Source organism: Pelophylax lessonae (assembly GCF_965119305.1).
Source record: "Pelophylax lessonae genome assembly, chromosome: 5".
NCBI lineage: Eukaryota > Metazoa > Chordata > Amphibia > Anura > Ranidae > Pelophylax > Pelophylax lessonae.
In genome coordinates, this window is record NC_138772.1 from 215,409,822 (window position 1) to 215,425,383 (window position 15,562).

The 15,562-nt window shown below is 40.1% G+C and overlaps 1 protein-coding gene across 1 annotated transcript in view; it reads right to left on the reverse strand.

Moving 5' to 3' along the window:
• ITGA9 (integrin subunit alpha 9) overlaps positions 1-15,562 on the reverse strand; it is a 578,355-nt gene that overhangs the window by 20,836 nt on the left and 541,957 nt on the right. The window contains exon 27 of the mRNA XM_082257332.1: positions 3,136-3,255. Within this exon, the coding sequence (XP_082113458.1) occupies positions 3,136-3,255 (120 nt within the window). The remainder of the gene's footprint in view (positions 1-3,135; positions 3,256-15,562) is intronic.

Here is a 15,562-nt window from a genome sequence, read left to right on the forward strand (position 1 = left end):
ATCTGGAGTATGCTGTCCAGTTCTGGGCACCGGTCCTGAGGAAGGATGTGCTGGAATTGGAAAGAGTCCAGAGAAGGGCAACAAAAATAATTAGGGGAATGGAGGACATCAGCTATGAGGAAAGACTACAAGCACTGAACATATTCTCTCTGGAGAAGAGACGATTTAGGGGGGATATGATATCAATGTACAAATATTGTACAGGCGACCCTAGCATAAGGAACAAACTATTCAGAGTAAGGGCTCTTTCACACGGGCGATCCGATCAGATCCGCCTGTTAGTTTTTTAGGCGGATCTGATCAGATCCTCCATGCAGCTCTATGGGGCAGCGGATGTCAGCGGAGACACCTCCGCTGACACCCGCTGCCATCCGCATCCGATCCTGTCCGTGAAATCTGGACGGATGGAAACCCTATTTTTCCATCCGTTCAGTAATCGGATCGGATCTGATGAGAGCGGACAGGCGGCCCGCTCTCATCTGATCTTCCATACAGGGCAGCGGGGGCTGAGACACCTCCCTCTCCACTCTGCAAGCGGAGACGGAGCTGTCATCCACTGGCTCAGCGGGGATCGCGGATCGATCCTCGCTGAGCAACACGGATCCGCCTACGGAGGCGGACCGTGTGAAAGAGCCCTAAGGGAATACAATAAGATACGTGGCCACTCACTAAAACTAGAGGAAAGGCGGTTTAACCTTAAAATGCGTAAGGGATTCTTCACTGTAAGAGCGGTAAGATTGTGGAATTCTCTTCCACAGGCAGTCGTATCAGCAGGAAGCATTGATAGTTTCAAAAAACTATTAGATGGGCACCTTAGAGACCACAACATACAGGGGTATACAATGTACGGTTAACAGCAAATACACACACACACATCATAGGTTGAACTGGATGGACTGATGTCTTTTTTCAACCTCACTAACTATGTAACTATGTAACAACATAGTTAAGAGGTGTAATGGGGGTCTCACATAAAGTCAAATATTTCTGTAGGTAATGCACAAGAAAGGACCCAGAAACTAAAGGACCCAAAAATGAAGCAGCACTAAATCCTAGTAGTGCAATCACAAATAATCATATGGTAATTAATGTGGCATTAAAACAACTAAACATGCAGTAAATAAATTATAAGCAAAATATATCATTGAAAAAAAAAATAATCATATGAAAGTGATATTATTAAATAGGTGCAAAATCCTGTGTTAGGTGAACATAAAAAAGTCCTTTCAATGAAAAAGTCCTTTTCAATAAAGTCCTTTGCTCAGCAGCAGCACCGAATGGATCGGGAATGAAAAAGTTGAACAAGCATAATGAAGCCTGCTAAAATTTAAGTCCTTTTATTTAAAATATAAATCTAAGTCAAATCTGACGCTCGGCCTGCCCCTGGGAAGCTGTCACCGATGACGAAACACGTCGGGATTGGCTGTTACTGAAGACATCACGCTTTCTTAGCCGTTACTTTCTCATGAGCTGACAGTCTGCTGATTTTTGACTCATTTGTGCCTCATCGAAGGTACTTCTCATATATTTCAAATAAAAGGATTTAAATGTTAGCAGGCTTCACTATGCTTGTTAATTTATTTTATTCCCGAATCCCGATCCATTCGAAGCTGCTGCTGAGCAGCCACTGCCTATCTGGTAAGAAGCGTATGCTAAGTGTCAGTGCTTGGTGGTTTATTTTATCAATCAATGTTACTTATACACTTTTTTGAACTTTATGGACACTCTTGTTTAATATTTAAAAGGACTTTTTCATTATAAGGACTTTTTTTATGTTCACCTAACACTGGATTTTGCATCTATTTCATTCAATAGCTTTTATATAATTTATTTTTGTTTTTTTAATTTCAATAATTTGTATTAATTTTTTTTTCAATGATATATTTTGCTTATAATTTATTCACTGTATGTTTAGTTGTTTTCATGCCACATTATTTACCATATAATTATTCATGAAAACATTGATTACATGATAAGTTACCCATAAGTATTTGTTTTACTCAGAAAGTGTTCTCTCATGTTCTATTTTTTATTTTGAATTCTCTAAGAGCACTTCAGCTCCTCTCCTGTTTATAGCAGCTTAAGGCCTCTGAGATCTTTGTCAACGAATAAAGAATATAATTGATGAAGTCACATTTTTACTAAGTATTTGTAAGATTTTTTATAGAACCTGCAATGGTGTTGATTTTTTTGCCCTAAATTTGAGCAGATGTAAACATGCATTAACTTAGAAACCAAAGCAACAGTCTTTAAGTTGATTGGTGTAACTTTACAGCCTATAGAGTGATTACAAGCAATCAGAAAAAAACGCATAGTAGAGCAACTTTTGTGTAAAGAAATTTCTTGCTATGGATCCTACATAATTATTTACAGTTTTGGTTAGCGCATTACATGTTCTGCTCCCCGCATAAAACTTTCATTAGCCCAGGCTCCATATTGGGACAGCATTATTTCACATTGACAAAATATTCTTATTTATAATGGTCTGTGTAGGAAAAATATAATTATTTATAATTAGAATAGTAAACGGATGTCTCTGGACCTTTCCTATGGGTTCCTGTTTGGATGTATAAATATGTGCACTAGGGACAATGGTTAATTTACAAATGTACAGTATAGATAATTGAAGATAACTACTACAAACCATTAATGCATCACTGCATCTCTCCCAATAAAGCATTGCACTGTCTTAATAAGTTTAAATTGCTTTAGCCTAAATGTTTAAAGCAGGAATCCTCAAACTACCGCCATCCAACTGTTGCGGAACTACACATCCCATGAGGCATTGTAAAACTGTGACATTCACAGACATGACTAGGCATGATGGGAATTGTAGTTCCTAAACAACTGGAGGGCCATAGTTTGAAGACCCCTGGTTTAAAGCATATAAATAATAGCCTAAAAGAAAGGCAACAAGCCTGGCAGAAATCTATCACATTGGATAAATGTTAAAAAGGCAGAAAGAGAAAAAAATTGAAGCAAATGATTACACAATTTAAAAAAAAAAAGCTTACTTTGTGTCTTAAAGACTAAAGTATGGTTTTAAGTTATAAAAAAATATATAGTAGTAATATATAATACAGAGTAAGAATTCCAAGGCTTCATGTTCTACTGGCAAGTGTAAATAGACCATACCTTCCATAGTAGCACAGCCAATAGCAAAAATATAAGGATCCCAAACAGTAAGCTAATGGCAATGATCCAGCCGACCACATACCCACGTGGCTCAAGATTATGTAAGGCCTCAAAAATCACCTGGAAAGAAATTGCATTATGTTATTGAGATTCATTCAATTGTAGCTTGTTTATGATCAAAAAAGTAAAATGATGTATTAAGTTCTATATTGTATTTCAATTATTTAAAGCCTACTTCTATTAATTTTAATAATCTTAAATTTGTAAATTCCCTTTATAAAGATCTCTACACATTTACGTCCTTGAATTCTGTGACATGTATCCACTATGGAGTTTATTTACTAAAGGCAAATCCACTCTGCACTACAAGTGCACTTGGAAGTGCAGTTGCTGTAAATCTAAGGTGAAAATCTGAAATGAGGGGAAACTCTGCTAATTTCTATCATCCAATTTTGTGCATGCAAAAAAGCTTTATTTTCCTTGCATGTCCTCCTCAGATCTACAGCGACTGCACTTCCAAGTGCACTTGCAGGGCACTTGTAGTGCAGAGTTGATTTGCCTTTAGTAAATAAAACCCCATGCCCTGTGAGTAGGCACTGCCGTGTGATTCATTTGAAGGAGCTCGCAATCTGAATTACAGAAGTGCTGACGGGAGGAGTTTCAGGGGTGGAGTCAGTACAGGAATCAATGCTTGCGGATAGCAATGTATGGGATGTGTAGTTCTTAGAAATGGAAAGTAAATAGCAGAGGAAAGCTGAAAAGTATTCAGGGAATCTAGGAAGTTGAGAAAAACAATTGTCAGCACTCAAAACATGAAAGGAGATTTTTCAAGCAAAATTATACTTGATTTCCAAAAAGAACAATTGTTTGTATTGCTATTACAATGCTGATGTTCCAAAATAAAAGTGTATGCTGTGATTTTAGAGCTCCTTTTTAAATGATTTATTACCTTCATGGTAGGTGTTAACAATTTAATTTAACCACTTTAACACTAGCCACTGTGCTGCTACTGCGTCACAGTGGCTCGTTATCGTCTAGCGACGTAGACCTACGTCGCTAGACTCCTCCCCCTGTAGGCGGCGCTCGTGCGCCGCCGGAGGCGCGCTCCCGCTGTTTTCATTCACAGCGGGAGTCGGGCCAGGGGAGGAGCAGCGGCGATCGCCGCTGCTCTGTCCCGATCGTCGGGGAATCCAGTTTGGAGATCCGCCGCCTGTGTAAACAGAGCGGGCGGATCTCCTAAGTGACAGGGAGTGACAGATCGGAGTGTTCAGCATAGCTGAACATCCGATCTGTCCCTGGCTCACTCAGTCACCTCCCCCCACACACGTTAGTAAGCACCAGGCATACATTAACCCCTCCCTCTCCAATAAAATTAACCCCTTCCCTGCCAGTGTCATTTTTACAGTAATAGTGCATATTTATAGCACTGATTACTGCAGTAATGTCACTGGTACCCCCAAAAGTGTCAAAAATGTCAGTCAAGGGTCCGATCTGTCCGCCGCAATGTCGCAGTCCCGCAAAAAAAATCGCAGATCGCCGCCATTACTCGTAAAAAAAAAAAAAACACCAAAAATGACATAAAACTTTCCCTTAGTTAGTAAACGCAATAACTTTTGCGCAAGCCAATCAAAATACGCTTATTGCAATTTTTTTTTACCAAACATGGGTAGCAGAAAACAAATTGGCCAAAAATTTAAAAAAAAAATTGGTTTTTACATCTTTTTTGGGGGGAAATTCATATAAAAAAATGTTAAAAATATTGTTATTTTTTCAAAATAAACGCTCTTTTTTTGTTTATAGTGCAAAAAGTAAAAATCACACAGGTGATCAAACACCACCAAAAGAAAGCTCTGTTTGTGGGAAAAAAGGACGTAAATTTTGTTTGGGTACGGCGTCGCATGACCGCCCAATTGTCAGTTAATGTCGCACAGCGCGGAATCGCAAAAAGTGGCCCAGACGTAAGACAGCAAAATGCTCTAGTGGTAAAGTGGTTAAATAACATATTAAGTATCAGGGTAAAAAAAAAAAAAAAGCCAGCTGAAAAAAATTGCTTAAAGTGTTACTAAACCCACAACAGTAAAATCAGTTTGTTTATGTTGTAAAGCATTCTTGTTATGCTCACTGTGGAACCTAAGGAGTTAATCCTCTGCATTGTGCTGTTTAATCCTGTTTTCACTTCTTCCAGAGTACCCAATATATCTCTTGATAGTACAAAGGCTAGGGGACAAGCTGCACATGCTCAGTTTGGTATGTATTGATAGAGAGTGTTTTTTATTTTCTTTGGGAGGGTGCATGTGTTCAGCACAGGGCAAATCAGCATTGTCCAGAGAGAGGGTCATAGGTCCTGCATCCTCATAGGACACTCAAGGGAGAATGAACATTTCTCCTACAAGTTTTAATCAGACACTGATAGAGGTCACAAGGCTAACTGCTGATCATAAAGGGTATTTAGCAGTTTATATTTACTAAAACTATTGCATTTCCATGTTTTTTGTACTGTGGTAGACCAGATTTAGTGAATTCAGGGTCCTGAGTTTAGTAACACTTAACCATCAAGGAAAAAAAAAAAAAAGGTTATAGATACTACAGATGGTAAAGGAATAGAGAGGTGGGGCTCTAGTTGAGGGATAATACAAAAAGACTAAATGGAAGGAATACCATGAATTGCATTCCAAGGGATAAAAGGTTTCAGAGTTTTTATATTTCTAGAGCTGGAAATGTACTATACATACGATATGCCAGCATATGCAGTGTCTTTTATAGTTCCAACAGGCTACTGAATTTTATTTTGCAATATGTTCAAACACTTTCATCCATATAATCCCAACTTTGGGAAAACAATGTATAGTTTATTGACATTCCATGAATATTATTGAAGCGTATGGAAATTCTGAGTTTGAAGAAATATGTGAATATTATAGAAAATAACTTTACTTAATTCCACTATCATGCGTATATATTCCACAATTTCTTAAGTTACAAACAAGACCTATTTCATACAGTATTTCTATACTTCACAGGCAACAAAAAAGTGATCAAAATACAAATTATATAATTGTAGTGCCATATTTATCTCCCTGATGCCGGACCCTGACACTCGGGGGTTGATTTACTAAAGGCAAATAGACTGTGCACTTTTGTAAGTGCAGTTGCTCAAGAGCTTAGTAAATGAGGTGAAGCTTCACTTTACAAACAATACACATGCAATCACATGCAAGGAAAATCAAAAAAACTAAATTTTTGCACCTATGGTAGCTGAACCATTTATCTATTCTAACTGTTTTTCTAACTATTTTTCACATTACATATTTAACATTTCTAAAAGTCCCTTCAACCTTTAACCATACATTTTCTGAAAGTATAGAAGGCAGCACTGTCTATCCTTTAGTTCTCATTATAGCTGCACAAATATTTATCACAGAGTTTTTTTTTTGTTTTTTTTTTTTTACGAAACCCCTAAACTTGTATTGGTGCATACCAATACAACATAGCATAATCCAAAAAATCTAAGTGAATATTAAAAGGGGTGTGGCCAGCATGCAGACAAGATGGACGCGTGAGTAACAAGCTCCTCACACCGGACACATATAACAGCGTCTCTCTGCACCCACGAGACCCACAGAGCTCCCCGATAGCTCACCAGCACTCTCCCTCTCACAGCGCAAGGAGAATCACCTCCCGAGAAAGCTCACGACCTTCATGTTTCAGCCGGCCGTGAGGCGCGTTTAGGATGGCGCCGCACCCGAATCTCCTACACTGCGACCTTCTCCTTCCAGCACCCACTCGAAATGCCATCCATAACACCAGGAATGGGAGAGCCTACATCCTTGAACTATCCCCTCCCTGCCTTACCTCTGGGCACACCTATCACTGGGAGCCCTGCAAAGGCTAGAATGAGGCTAGACTCTCCTGCAGCAGACCCTCACAACGTGAACCACCCATCCTCCTGACACAGCCCTCAGGATGCACAGTCTGATCCGATCTCCTCATACCCCACTGCAGGACAACCGGTTATAGACATCACTCTGAAGGAGATGTTAATCTCCGTAAGAAGTTCTCTACAAGCAGATATGCTTTCTTTCCTGCACAAATTTGATCACAACCTGTTAGCAATAGAGAATAGAGTCTCTAATATAGAGGGGAACTTAGGAGATGTGGCTAACACAGTTAATGGCCTTATTGATGCACATGATGCACATGATGACCTCAATATAGGAACATTTAAATTTAAATCATCGGCATACTGAATAAATCCCCCCCCCCCCCCCCCAACTAGAACTACCTTCTTATGTCAGAAGCCTGATAAAAGAGGTACTTTCAGAGCTGAAAAAAATAGAATTGGTCATCAATCGAGTCCACAAACTCCCCAAACCCCCATTCCTACCTGACTCAGCCCCAAGAGACATAATTCTCTGTATACATTACTTCCATGTGAAAGAGCAACTCATGCAAAAAGCAAGAGCTTTAGGGATCCTACCTGACCCTTATGCTTCTCTACAACTTTTTGCTGACCTCTCACAACATACTCTGCAGAGACGCAGACAACTCAATACAATCACGAAAGCCCTGCGCAATCACCTGATCCACTACCAATGGGTAGCACTGTCTAAACTCACGATGGACCCAAACATAGTGTATCCTCTCTCCAGGATGGACTACGCCTCTTATCTGATTGGAACATCATCCCTACCAACAGCACTACTAATGCTCCCATGGAACACAGCGGCAGCTTGGAGCATCCTGCTGCACCTCTCCCCAACGAAACACCCATGGGCGCTCTCTTTGCCAGACGGTCTCGCAAGGTGAGTGGCCTTGTTTGGCCTAGAACTCTATACTCCACCGTTGCTTTTCCCTGATACCTGCTGTACCGCCTGTGAAGGAAGAGCTCCCGGACGCAAGTCCTCATTTTGTTCAGTTTTGTTTGTTTTTCTCCTTTATTTTTTTTTTCTATCAAAGTTCTAGACATTTATCAACACCAGATTTATTACTTTCAGTACCTTTTTAAGGAACTTCTTTAGCACCTTACAGCACTCCAAGTCTTCCTAACAGCTACCAGACTACCAAGACTAACCCGACACCTGTACACACGATCCTCTTACCCACTGCTACTAAGCGGAACATCTCAGCAGTATGACCATCAAAATACTAGCAATTAATGCAAAAGGGCCTTATCATCAAAAAGAGCATCACTCTGGAAATTAGCCGTGCAAACCCATTGTGAGATCCTGTCTGTACGGGAAACCCACTTTCAAGCCTCTTGCCCACCTACATGCACCAACAAAAATTTACTACTATCTTCACAGCATCAGCCCCAGTGAAGAAGAAAGGTTTTCTTATAGCCATCAACAACTCTCTTCCCTTCCAACTACAAGAATGCATAACAGACCAAGAGGGCCAGTATATTATCTTACGCTGCACGATAAAGAATGCTCCATACACTATTGTATCTGTCTACGCTCCTAACGTTCATTGACTAAATTTTTTTCCGCAAGCTTCACAAAAAGGTAACCACAATTCAAAAAGGAGCAACTATCTGGTGCAGCAACTTTATTACAACTCCGGACCCCCTTTTGGACTCTTCTTTATCCTCCATAAGGGGTAGACCTGCTCTAAACTCCCTGTTATCCTCTTGCCAGCTATTTGATTTGTGGAGATGTCAACATGTAGAAGAGCATGACTACACATTCTTTTCCCCTGCCACAGCTCCTACTCAAGAATAGACCTCTTTCTCACAGATCGATGGATCCTCCAAAAAGTGTCTTCTTCCTCTATACTTCCCACAACATGGTCAGACCACTCCCCAGTATGTATAACCACAGAAGAATCCACATCGCCTTCTACTGAATACCTGTGGCGCTTAAACACCCGCTTCTACAATCCACCAAATATGCAGACTCTCTTCGTATTCACCCTGAGAACTTTTTTGTAACCGATGAGAACTCAGTGAAAGACCCCTTCACACTATGGGCCATGCATAAAGCTTTAATGTGAGGCCTTTTCATCGGATTTGGGGCTAGGGAAAGGAAGGTAAGGAAGCAGCGCCAAGATTCTCTCCTCATAGAGATTTAGTCTACAGATTCCCTAAACAAAACCATCTGCCATCTGATGACCTAAAATCTAAATGGATTAAACTACGCCATGAACTAAGATCCCTCCTCTTAGAAAACTTTGACCAGCAACAGAAGCGACTTACAATGTGCTTTTATGTCCACGGGAACAAGCCGGGGAAGCCTTGGCCCACTAAATCCAAGGTTACCGCTCTAAAACTCCTATACCTTTTTTTTTACCACCCCACAACTAAATCCAAAGTAATATATCCTTAAAGCGGAGTTCCGACCTCAAAATCGAAAAAAACAATTCCTGTGCCCAGAAGCTGTGCAGGGATGCCGCGCCTGCACCAGAAGTGATGAGCGGGGCCGGTGCAGTGCATTGTGGGACTCCGATGTCACCGAAGAGGACGCGCTGGCTTCAGCTACCCACACCTGAGATGGCAGCGCTGGAGAAGAACTTTTCAAGGTAAGTATTTCTTCTTACAGGTAAGTGCGACCCGGGACAGTTCAGAGGCTATCCATTGTGGAATGTACTAGCCCTGACTGTCCCGGGGGTATTTTTATCTAAATTTGACCCCCGAGGCTGGAACTTCACTTTAAGCCATAGAGGATACATTCAGTGCTTATTACAGCTCCCTATAGTACCTAAAGAATAACAGCAAAATTATGCATCCTGACAATACCCATAAACAGTCCTTCCTGGAGTTCACATCCCATGCCTAACCTTTAGACCAACTGGAAAGCCTTAATGCCCCATTCTCCAGTTCTGAGATAGAATTCGCAATAGACTCCTTCCCAAAAATAAAGCTCCCGGACCAGATGGCTTTGTAGGGGAATACTACCAAAAATGTAAATATATTCTACAAGACAATATTACTGAAGTGTTCCATGCTGCTGCTTCTTCAGCTTCTTTCCCGCAAGAAATGCTAAAGGCACTGATCATTACAATACCGAAGCCAGGGAAGGAGCCTACCAATCCCCAAAATTACTGACCCATATCACAACTCAATCATGAAACTAAACTCTATGCTAAAGTAGCCAATAGATTAGTTGGTATCCTGCCCACACTTATCCATCCTGAGCAGTCTGGATTTACTAAAGGACGTCAGACTTCGGATGCAACGTGACGAGTGATCAACATCATTCCCCATCCCAAGAGACTGGGAATGCCTTCTCTACTTCTTTCTTTAGACGCAGAGAAGGCATTCGACAGAGTCCATTGGCAGTACCTAGATCAAACACTGCGTAAATTTGGCTTCCACGGTCATAATCTTTCGGCTATTATGGCTCTTTACTCATGCCCCTCTGCCCAAGTATACTGCTCCGCAATCTAAACCCTTCCCCATCTCCAATGGCACAAGACAAGGGTGCCCCCTATCTCCACTCATTTAATTAAATTATGGAACTCTTAGCAGAAGAAATTAGAACTCATCCACATATCTCCGGGCTCAAAATAGGTGCTGTAGAGCACAAAATAAATTTCTTTGCAGATTATGTGATTCTCATGTTGACAAACCCTTACCGCTCCCTGGCTTCAGTACAACAAACATTTGATGAATTTATCTCTGTTTACTATTATAATATAAATGTAACTAAGTCTTACATCTTATCGCTAGGGTTTTCAGCAAACCTACAGTCCACCCTTGCAAGCACCTACCCATATGTTTGGGCAGCAGAATCTATATCCTATCTAGGGGTTAAACTAACCAAATCTGTATCCCTCCATAAAACCAACTACATGCTCTTTTTAGACAATCTACCTAAAGAAATTGAAATGATCTCTAAACGCACAATATCCTGGTCAGGTAGACTAGCAGCCTTTAAAATGCTACACCCACCGCAACTTCTATATCTATTTAGAACCTTGCCTATTCCTATCCCACAATCCTACTTCAACGCCCCTACCACTTGAATAATTCTAGTACTAGATTTACTGTTCAAGTTCAAGTGCAACTCCTAATATATGAATGTAACCATTTAGTTAAACCTTTGTTATATACTCTGATACGTAACACATAGTGACATTGGTTTACTACACCTCTGTATTTCTTTCCTTTGAAAAAAATCTTAATAACCATTTAAATTGCACCGAGGTTCATCAAAAGCAAATGTGTATAAATTTAGTAATGTGTTTATTTGTGAAAAAGTGAACATTGTAGGTACACAGGTGAACTGTGAATAGGCAACTTACACAAATAGGCAACTTACTTTATTACTGCCAACCCCGTTCACATCGGAGTCTTTTCCCATCACAGTACCCCCTTCACATCAGAGTATCCTCTTCACATTAGGGTCCCACTCTTCTTCTTTTACATCAGAGTCCCCCATTTGCACACAAACAGTATCCCCTTTACATCAGGAGCCCCCTCACATCACAGCCCCAACCTCTCCCCCACCACCACACATCAGACTCCCCTTTACACCACAGCCCCTTTTTAAATTACAGTCCATCTTTACATCACAGACCACGGTTCTATCACATATCTCCCTTCACATTACAGCACTCCCTTCACCCCACACCCCCCTTTACATCACAACCCCCCTTCACATAAGTGCCTTCAGCACCCTTCACATCACAGCTGCCCCTTCACATTTTTTTAAATGGCAATGTTTACCTGGCTAGAAATGAAAAAAATATATATACTTTCCCTTTAATTCTTCATTCTTACAATAAACATCACAGAATTAAAAGCTGATACTTTATGAATTGCTAGGAGCTATTTGCTAACTCAGAAAAGCATTCAGAATTAGATTTTCCAAAAGAGCCTTTAATATGACATTGACTTTGTATCCTGTTTCATTGTAGACCTTATTTATAGTGTTGATTCATGTGAACATTTTTTATAGTGAAAACATTATCTGGCAAAAAGAAAAACCCATAAAGGCTAGTAGATGCAAATATTTGGGGGCATTTTCTGGTATACGTTGGCTTTTAAACTTTTGTTAAAACACAATCCCTTGGTGCTTTTGATAAAACAATAAGCTGCAGGTTTGAAAGAAAACTCAATTTACTGTAAAGTAGCTGTTTTGTGTGCTCCTTTAGTCTACCTGTGCCAAAAACATGGAGCAGAATGCCAAACACAGTGTCAAGGGAAAACGTATAATAATGTTGACCTTTTCTTATAAAAACATATTTGAGTTTCTCATTGCTGAGGGGGTGGTAAGCAGAAAGGAGCCATTACAAAAATGTACCTCCTAGATCCCTTGCCAAGTGAAAAGTCAATCCAGAGCCACATTTGTTCTTGCGGTTGCAGTCAATAATCTGCATTAATACTGAGTGCTGCAAAAGGATTCGGCTTGTGATTACAAAATTAACTCTTTTTTTATCGGTATAATGTATCACTACTAGAGAACATTTTTATGTTTTATTTGTAATATTTTTTCAATCTAAGCTGTAGACTTACTAAAAATATAACTAGTGAACCTCGCCCTCAAAGAAAAAGCAGACTGCCTCACTTTTAAATAATTCCGAATACAGGCTGAGAAAATATTTAGTAAAAAGATTCAAAGATTGTGCTGTCTTCTGCTTATGGACTAACCGCAAGCAATTTGCATTGTTTCGAAAATGAAAAGTTAAGAATTATAAAGGAAAAGAAAGATGTGATACAAAGGTATCAACCTACAAATGACGAATGTCAAAATGTGAAAAACCAAACCCAACAAAATAAGAAACAGCGTCCATATTGTGTTCCAATATAAATAAATACAGGGTTCAACCCATTCCAGTGGTGATGGATACACAGTCAAGTGCTTCAAAACTCCACATGTACTTTACAAAAATATTGGCCTCTTACCTGATATGCATGATCTCGAATTTATTGGAGATCATGAAAAGCGCAGAACACAGAGGTTTCCTTCGGAAAGCCAATCTCATCCTCGCAGCTGCACGTCTAAGAATGGATTTTATTAAATGGTTAGTGTCCCAGCCTCCTTACACGCTTATCCAAGTTTATTGCACACCTTGAGTCAGCTGTCTCCCAGACCGTGATATAAAATGAATGGGTGAAAAAAGAAGAGGGCTTATCCTGCAGTATTGCCTCACTATTAATTAGATGCTAAAAAAATATTGAAATATTGCACTTACAAGATAAAAAGTATAGTCAAGCGGTAAAGGTAAGATCCAACCGCGGAATGAACCAGCAGGTCAGGAACCCGACCACCCGACACGCCAAAACACATCGGGTGGACACAGGATTTGTTACGTCACTACGTTCCTGACCTGCTAGTTAATTCCACAGGTGGATCTTACCTTTACCACATGACTATACTTTTTATCTTGTAAGTGCAATATTTCAATATTTTTTTTAACATTTAATAAATAGTGTGACAATACTGCACGTTGAACCCTCTTCTTTTTTCACGCATGAGTTTCATATCACGGCCCAAGTGAAAAAGACAGTTGACTCGAGGTGTGCGATAAACTTGGATAAGCATGTGTGGAGGCTGGGATGCTAACCATTTAACACAGGATCCATTCTTAAACATGCAGCTGCGAGGATGAGATTGGCTTTCTTAAGGCCCCTTTCACACAGATCCGCCTGTCCGTTTTTTTGGCGGATCTGAACGGTCCCCCCATGCATTCCTATGGGGCATCGGATGTCACCGGAGACAAGTCCGCTGACATCCGACCCGATCCGATCCGTCAAATCTGGATGGATGGAAACCCTATTTTCCATCTGTCCAGCGGATCGGATCGGATGGGATCGGGTGAGAACGGACTGACGGTCCGTTGACATCCGATTTCCCCCTTAGAGATGCATGGGGAACTGTCAGCTGTGTCTCCGCACACAGCGCGGAGACACAGCCGTCCTCCTGCTGCTCAGTGGGGGATCGGCAGCTCGATCCCCCGCTGAGAAAAACGGACTCCGTCCAACGGACGGAGTGTGTGAAAGGAGCCTAAGGAGACCTATGTGTTTTGCGCTTTTCATGATCTCCTATAATTTAGAGATCATGAATATCCGGTAAGAGGGCAATATTTTTATAAAGCACGTGTGGGGTATTGAAGCACTTGACTGTGTATCACTCACCATTAGAAGAAGTGCACCCTGTATTTTTTTTTTTTTTTTTACGTTGGAGCACAATATGGACACTGTTTCTTATTTTATTGTGTTTGGTTTTTCACATTTTGACATTCGTCATTTGTAGGTTGATACCTTTGTATCAAATCTTTGTTTTCCTTTATAATTTTTTTCACTCATTTAACTTTTCATTTTGGAAACAATACACATGGCTTGTGGATGATCCAGAAGCAACATATACTGTATATATACATATTTATATATACACACATATATTATATATATATATATATATATTATATATATATATATATATATATATATATATATATATTATATACATATATATGTATATATGAAAACAACGGTCTATGGTTTATTCTTCCAATTTGCTGGAAACAAGTGCAAACATCCAAACAGCATAAATCAAACAAACATAAAATAAACCCTGGCCACTTGGGGCGTCTACCTTCACAACACAGGAACCTACCTATGGAGTCTGTCCCAACCTACTGCTGGGCAGACACTGCTGGTCATACAGCAGAAAACCAATAGTCTGTTTGTTTTCTTTTCACACAGAAAAAGTCAACACCACCTCACCTTCAGAAGTCTTTCTCAGCTCACTGCTCTCCTTAACGCACAAAGCCTCAGGATGCAGCAATCAGTAGTCATCCTCTGGATAACTTATAGAGACCTTAATTGCCTCATTCTGAATAGCTGAAGCTTTCCAACGTCCTTAAACCTTTCTGGCTACATCCGCAGCCGACACCTGATAGTAATTGGTGAATTGTCTAAACAAGGCAGAAATGTATCTCCCGTCTGTGACAACACCCACAGATTTACCTGACTTCCTGTCACAATGTATATATATATATATATATATATATATATATATATATATACACACACACATACACATATATATATATATATATATACACATATATACACGTATATATGTGTATATATATATATATACATACATAAAAAGTACAGTAACACTGCAGGAAAGGGCACTGGGGGGCAAACTAATGTGATTTTTTTTATTTTGAATTATATCAGTGTGTTTGGTGTGTTTTACATTTGAATGTCACGTCACAGGAGACGGAAGCCGGGGCCAGACACTGCTGGGATACATCGCTGGATACCGGTGACAAGGTAAGTAACCCCGCTTTCAGGATCCAGCGATGCTTCTGGCGGTACCCCGAGTGTGGCTCGGGGTTACCGCTTTTGGCTCTGAAATTTAACCCCGAGCCACGCTCGGGAATACCGCTAAGAAAGTTAATCTTTTTACTTAATGTAGACTTACTAACTTAGTGAATGGTTGTGAGAATTGATTTGTTACTAAGTGATGTATTT